This window comes from Elephas maximus, chromosome X (genome assembly GCF_024166365.1).
Source record: "Elephas maximus indicus isolate mEleMax1 chromosome X, mEleMax1 primary haplotype, whole genome shotgun sequence".
Lineage (NCBI taxonomy): Eukaryota > Metazoa > Chordata > Mammalia > Proboscidea > Elephantidae > Elephas > Elephas maximus.
In genome coordinates this window covers 16355958-16363177 of record NC_064846.1, presented here as the reverse complement: position 1 = coordinate 16363177, position 7220 = coordinate 16355958, and the positions used below count along the sequence as shown (strand labels likewise).

The 7220-nt window shown below is 41.8% G+C and overlaps 1 protein-coding gene across 2 annotated transcripts in view; it reads left to right on the top strand.

Annotated features, from left to right (window-relative positions):
- The first annotated feature begins 1297 nt into the window (after positions 1-1297).
- F9 (coagulation factor IX) overlaps positions 1298-7220 on the top strand; it is a 32004-nt gene continuing 26081 nt past the window's right edge. For both annotated transcript variants that reach the window (XM_049872454.1, XM_049872453.1), the window contains exon 1: positions 1298-1385. In XM_049872454.1, the coding sequence (XP_049728411.1) occupies positions 1298-1385 (88 nt within the window). The remainder of the gene's footprint in view (positions 1386-7220) is intronic.

The following is a 7220-nucleotide window of genomic DNA, read 5'->3' as shown; positions in this document are numbered from 1 at the left end:
ATCATGGACATAAATGCAAAACTATAAATGTTTTAGAAAAAGCATTGGAGAAAATCTTTAGGATCTGGGGCTAAGCAGCGACTTCTCAGACTTGACACCAAAAGCACAGCCCTTATAAGAAAAACATTGATAAATTGGACATCTTCAAAACTTACAACTTTTGCTCTGTGTGAAGCAGATGAATAGGCAAAGTATACTCTCAAAACTCAACAGTAAAACAAGCAAACCATCCAATTAGAACATGGGCAAAAGACATGAAGAGACATTTTACTGAAGAAGATATACAGATGGCAAATAAGCACATGAAAAGATGTTCAAAATCGTTAGCCATTAGGGAAATGCAAATTAAAACCCCAAGGAAATAACACCACATACCTATCAGAATGGCTAAAATAAAAAAAACAACAACAACCTCAAATGCCGGCGAGGATTTGGAGAAGCTGAATCATCCATACATTGCTGGCAGGAATGTAAAATGCCTCAGGCAAATTTGAAAACAGTTTGGCGATTTATTAGAAAACTAAACATGTAACTACCGTATGGCCCAGCAATTGTAGAGGTGGGCATTTATCTCAGAGAAACGAAGACTTAATTCACAAAAACACCTGAACATCAATCAATGGGCTCAAACATAGCAACAATTGTGAGGATGGCACTGGACTGGACAGTGTTTCGTTCTGCTGTACATAGGGCCGCTATGAGTCAGAACCGACTCAATGGCACCTAACAACAACAAATATATGTACATATATGTATATATTTGTATGCATATGTATACATACATACACATACATTCATATGTTCTGAGGTGGGGTACATATATTTCACAATGGCACAACAAAGTTTATATATTCCTAATTATGAGGAGCACAAAATATCCATCAAGTGATTCAGAGCATGTCAGAATTGGGGCTGTTTTAAGATGAGTGACCAAATGACTTGGTTCTTTCCATCTCTGTCCCTTTAAACTATATGACGGTAGTGCTCCTTGACAAGGATACAATGGGCCCTGCTGATGAATTTTGCTGCCACAGTTACTGCCTGCCCCCATTCTAAAGATGTGTCATCTCCTGCTTCAGCCTCAAAATAGCCGCAGTGGCAGAAGTCCATGGAACCAGAGGCAAAGTTGAATGATGGCCACTGCCCATTCTCTTCACTTGACCCAAGAGGCCAATGGCAATAGCCCACAGACCCACTGAGGGAGATGGATACTATTTACCAGAAGTAAATACGGCCCAGCTTGTACTTTGGAACAATTGATCAACGTTGCCACTTGCATAAGTTTCTCGCAAAGGTTATGCAGTGCCTGAGCATGACCATGGCAGAATCACTGGGCCTCGTTACCGTCTGTCTTTTAGGATATCTACTCAGTGCTGACTGTACAGGTTTGTTTCCTTCTTTAAAATACATTGAGCATGTTTGTCTTTTAGATATAGAAATGTCTGGTGCTATCTTTGTCACTAAGTAATGATCACATGATTTGACAGCTATATTTTAGATTCAAGCAGCCATCATGTGGGTTGGTAAGTAGGTTCTCTGGTAGCTGGGTCTTCTTTTTTAAGTATAGATTTTCAATCCTAATGTTATTTTTTCTTAATGAACACTGTTGAGCTTATGATTAAATAATGTAATTCCTCTTAGAAAACAGTCATCTACTTGGTTAAAAAAAATTAAAAGAGGGGAAACATTTTAACAAGGATACAGCAGAATACAGAGAAAAAAATTAACTCATTTTGGGTTTTTTGGATGCACCACTTTGAAATAAAAATGTAAAACATTAAAACCACAAACAGTGGTTTTATTTTCATGAAAACTCTGAATTTTAAGACATATTATGTGTTTTAAAAGTTTAGAACTATGTAACGAGGCATGTCCAATTATAAAAATCTGTAAAGTTGTCTATTTTCAATTTAAAGTTTCTGTTAAAACACAGCCATTTAACTTTTCATTAGAAGGTTGTTATTTATCACCAGAGTTTTTCACAGATTAGGAGGAAGTCATTTTGTCTCTGATTCCAAACATTTCAAAGTTGAAATTTGGGGAAACTCAGAACACAGTTGAGCTCCCTGGGGGAGTAAAACGAGTACAAGAATTGGCATATAGACTAGGAACTTACTTAAGCCATGTATATTACTTTTTTTTTTTTATAACTTCAGTAACTTTCTGCACTCCCCAGAGGAAGATATAGAGGGAAGACATTATTCCATGTGGACAAACAGTGTGTTCTCTCAGGAAGCATTTATCACGCTTACTTGTCAACCTAGCAGAATCAAGTCTATCAGCTGACAATGCCAGGATCAGGGGTGCCAACCCCAAGTGTCCCCAGAAAGCAGACTGGCGCTGTGGTTTCTACTATAGACATGATGTCAGATATGGAATCAGACTGAAAGGCAGAAATAATGATGTGAGAATGCAAAGGTTCAATCCAACTAGCAAAGTGGGTAGAGTCGAGGGATAAATAAAATTTGCCAGAAGTCACACAAAACCAGAAATAAAGCCAGGTCATTCAACATATCTCATCAGTGAGGTCTGGGAAGACAAAGGACTCAAGCACTCCCATCAAGAGAAGTGGGGAGATGAAGGAGGTTGAAAGAGGGCTGCTGCAGCCCTCAGACGTTGGGGGATCTCAGATGTTGGGAAAAAGATGGGGCACAGGCAGAAAGAGGGACTAGGAATTCAGAGGTTGGAAAATGATGACTAGAGATAAACATGAAGTGTGCTCCCAAGAAAGCTAAATATAAAAAAAAAATGACCCCTGAAAATACTGAGCAGAAAGGCAGTGTGATTCTGGAGCCATCGAAGTCAAATAAGAGGCCCCTGCGGAGTCCCTGGGTGGCGCAAATGGTTAAGCATTGGATTACTGACTGAAGGTTGGTGGCTCATACCCACCCAGAGGCACTTCAGAAGTAAGGCCTGGTGATCTGCTTCCGAAAGGTCACAGACTTGAAAACCCTATAGAGTGCAGTTCTACTCTGTGCACATGGGGTCACCATGAGTTGGAATCAACTCAACTGCAACTAACAACAACAAGAGGAGAGGGCCAGGGGACAGAGTTGGACGAAAATGTGGAACAAAATTCTAACTCACACACACACACACAAAAGACCAGACTTACTGGTCTGACAGAGACTGGAGAAACCCCAAGAGTATGGCCCCTGGACACCCTTTTAACTCAGTACTGAAGTCACTCCTGAGGTTCACCCTTCAGCCAAAGATTGGACAAGACCATAAAACAAAACGAGACTAAATGGGCACACCAGCCCAGGAGCAAGGGTGAGAAGGCAGGAGGGACAGTAAAGCTGGTAACGGGGAGCCCAAGGTTGAGAAGGGGAGGGTGTTGACATGTCATGGGTTGTTAAACAATGTCATAAAACAATATGTGTACTAACTGTTTAATGAGAAACTAGTTTGCTCTGTAAACCTTCATCTAAAGTACAATTTAAAAAGTTAAATTAAAAAAAAAAGAAAGACATGTGAAAACTGAGGAGTGCCACTGATGGCTGGCTGGTAGAGGACACTCAGTCTGGCCATACTCTCATGAACTGATAGCGAGAGGTGCAAGACTAGGGGAGGCCTCTCTTGAGGCCACTGCCATCATCCAGAGTAGACACAAGGACCTACATCAGGACAGTGGCTGTAGAGACAGAGGAGAGAGGAGAGAATTCAAGTGATATTGTTGTTGTTAGCTGCCATTGGATTGGCCCCCAACTCGTGGTCATGCCATGCACGACAGAATGAAACGTTGCCCGATCCAGTGCCATCTCCATGATCAGCTGCAGATTGGATTGTTGTGATCCATAGGGTTTTCATTGTCTGATTTCAAAGCAGATTGTCAGGCCTTTCTTCCTACTCTATCTAGGAAGCTCTGTTGACACCTGTTCAGCATCACAGCAATACGCAAGCTCCATGCACAGATGGGTGGTAGCTGCATATGAGGTGCATTGACTGGGAATTGAAACTTGGTCTCTTCCAGAAGGGGAGAATTCTACCACTGAACCACTACTGTCCACTATAAATGATGTTAAGGAGGTAGAAATGATTAGACTTACTAACCATCTGGGTATGGAAAGGGAACAGGTTAAGGGGAAGTATACAGAGTATGTCTTGGGCATTTTGAATTTGATGTTATGATTCTGGGACCCAGCTAGCGGCCACAGGCATTGGCTCTGCAGACTGACTGCCAGAGTCTTAATCCTGGCTCTGCTGCTAGCATGTTACCTTAAACAAATTACTTAACCTCTCTGAACCTTAGTTTTCCTCATTAACAAAAATGGGATAAAAGTACCTATCTCATGGGACTGTTATAAGGATGAAATGGGATAATGGATGCAAAACACTGAGCACAGTGTCCACCACATCAGAAGCATTAAATAAACATCAGCCTCCACTAGCCACATTACAGTGAACAGTTAGGGAGCTGGAAAGATGACCTGGAATTCAGATGTATAAAAGTAGTTGCAGCCATGAGTATGTGAGCATCCAGGGAGTGACCATGGATATTGTGGCACCTAATATAGTGCCTGGAATCTCTGGATGGTGCAAATGGTTAACAAACTCTCCTGCTAATGGAATGGTTGGAGGCTTGAGTCCACCTAAAGACGCATTAGAAGAAAGGCTTGGCAATCTACTCCTGAAATATCGGTCACTGAAAATTCTATGGAGCACTGGAGGGGGGATGGGAAGATAGAGAGAGAGGGAAGATGGCAAAATTGGCACGAAACGAGAGACTGTAAGGGCTGACTCAATAGGGGGAGAGCAAGTGGGAGAAGGGAGTAAGATGTATGTAAACCTACATGTGACAGACTGATTGGAATGGTAAATGTTCACTTGAAGCTTAATAAAAATTAAAAAAAAAAATTCTATGGAGCATGTGGGGTTGTCATGTGTTGAAGTTGACTCAATAGCAACTTTTTTTTTTTTTTTAAGGAAAGGAAAGAGCTAGACAACAGTGCATTAAACAGCTAAAGGGGATTGAAAAATTATGAAGGAAGGCAGGCAGGCATGAGAGGAATAAGGAGAAAAAGAGATAACCAACATTCACCAGCCTACACATATTATCTCACTAATCCTGCCAACAACCCTTGAGGTAGATATTCTTATTACGCTATCGTTATACCCATTGTACATTGACAATATTAAGGTTCAGAGGGTATATGATTTGCCCAAGGCCCCACAGCCAATCAGTGGCAGAGACATGATTCAAACCGATGTATTTTTCACTCCAAACCCGTTGCTGTCAAGTCAGTTCTGACTATTGGTCACCCCATGTGTTAAAGAGTGGAGCTGCTCCATAGTGTTTTCTTGATTGTAATCTTTATGGAAACAGATCGCCAGGACTTTCTTCCATGGTGCTCTTGGGTAGGTTTCAACCACCAACCTTTGGGTTAGTAGTCGAGCACAAACCATTTGTGCCACTGAGGGCCCTTTTGCACTCTACCACAGTGTAAATGGGTGTAGACATAGGCACCATTGTAAAGGAGCCCAAAGCCAAGGAAATGGGTTGCTGAGCAGAGAGCAGGGCCTGGTGGAAGCTGGGAGGCAGGGATATGTGATGGTACCCATCTGCACCTTGGTGATTTTCTCCCACAGTGCTCAGTTGTCTCAGAAGAGAAAACAGATGGCTGCCTTGATCTTAGGTTTCGGATTGCAGGGTAGCCGCAGCACTGAAGAAAGGGGCTAAGGGAATTGAGGAAGTTGGCAAGGGAAGACTTGAAGGGAAAAAGTTTAAGCTAAATTCAGAGAAAAAGTAAAGTCCAGAGGGGATTTTCAAAGGAAGAGAAAAGTGAGGTTGTCAAGAGACCAGAAGTTTCCACTGAAAACACGGGAATAAATTTGTTTTGTTTTGGGAGTTAAGGAGAAGTCAGTTCTAAAAGGCCCTGGGAAGTTCATCTTTTAAGCACATGGTCCTATTAGACGGTGTCACATATATTTCTAGTCTTTTTTTTTCTTGTTCATCTGTTTTTTTTTATTTATTTTGTTCTGTTGTTGTTGAGAACATACATAGAAGAACATACACCAATTCAACAATTTCTACATATACAATTCAGTGACATTGATTACATTCTTCAAGTTATGCAATCATTCTCACCCTCCTTTTCTGAGTTGTTATATTGCTAGTCTTTTGAAGAAAGGACCAACTCTGGGTGGCTTCTTAAATTCCTGATATTAATCACACACACACACACACACACACACGACTTTACAAGTCATATATATGACCATATGGGGCAGTTCTACTCTGTTCTATAGGGTTGCTGTGAGTTCGAATCCACACGACAGCAGTGGGTTTGTTTTTTTTTTTATATAGAAAGAGGGAGAAGGCTATGAAGGGCAGTGTCTTAGTTATCTAGTGCTGCTATAACAGAAATACCACAGGTTGATGGCTTTAACAAAGGAAATTATCCTCTCACAGTCTAGGAGGCTAGAAGTCCAAATTCAGGGCGCCAGCTCCAGGGGAAGGCTTTCTCTCACTGTCTGCTCTGGGAGAATATCCTTCTCGTCAATCTCCCCTGGTCTAGGAGCTTCTCAGTGCAGGGACTCTGGGTCCAAAGGATATGCTACACTCCTGGTGCTCCTTTCTTGGTGATAGTAGGTCCCCCTCCTCTCTGCTCACTTCTTCTCTCTTTTATATCCCAAAGAGATTGACTCAAGACACAACCTAATCCTGTAGATTGCATCCTGCCTCATTAATATAACTGCCTCTAATCCTGCCTCATTAACATCGTAGAGGTTAAGATTTACAACACATAGGATAATTACTTCAGATCACAAGATGGAAGACAACCACATATAGGATAATTACTTCAGATCACAAGATGGAAGACAACCACATAATACTGGGAATCATGGCCTAGTCAAGTTGACACACATTTTGTGGGGCAGGGGGATGCAATTTAATGTATAACAGGTAGAGACCTCAGTTCTCCAGAGTTCAGGAGCACCCTCGAGGCTTGGCAATCATAACTAAAATAAACCTCACCAGGAATCCCAGGGGAATGCTTAAGTCACTGGAATTCCTGAAGGTGTTGTGAGTCAGAAGGGAACAAACAAACCCAGTGGTTTTTCTTGAACATCTAGTGAGAGATATGGGGGTCAGATTAGCAGCTGGACCACAGTTAGGCCCCTGTTCTTCCAGGACAAAACATGTTGCCAAGTAATTTGGGCGACTGCATCCTGCCAACAGCCCAGTCAAGGTGATGGAGTAATTAGCTCTTTTCAAG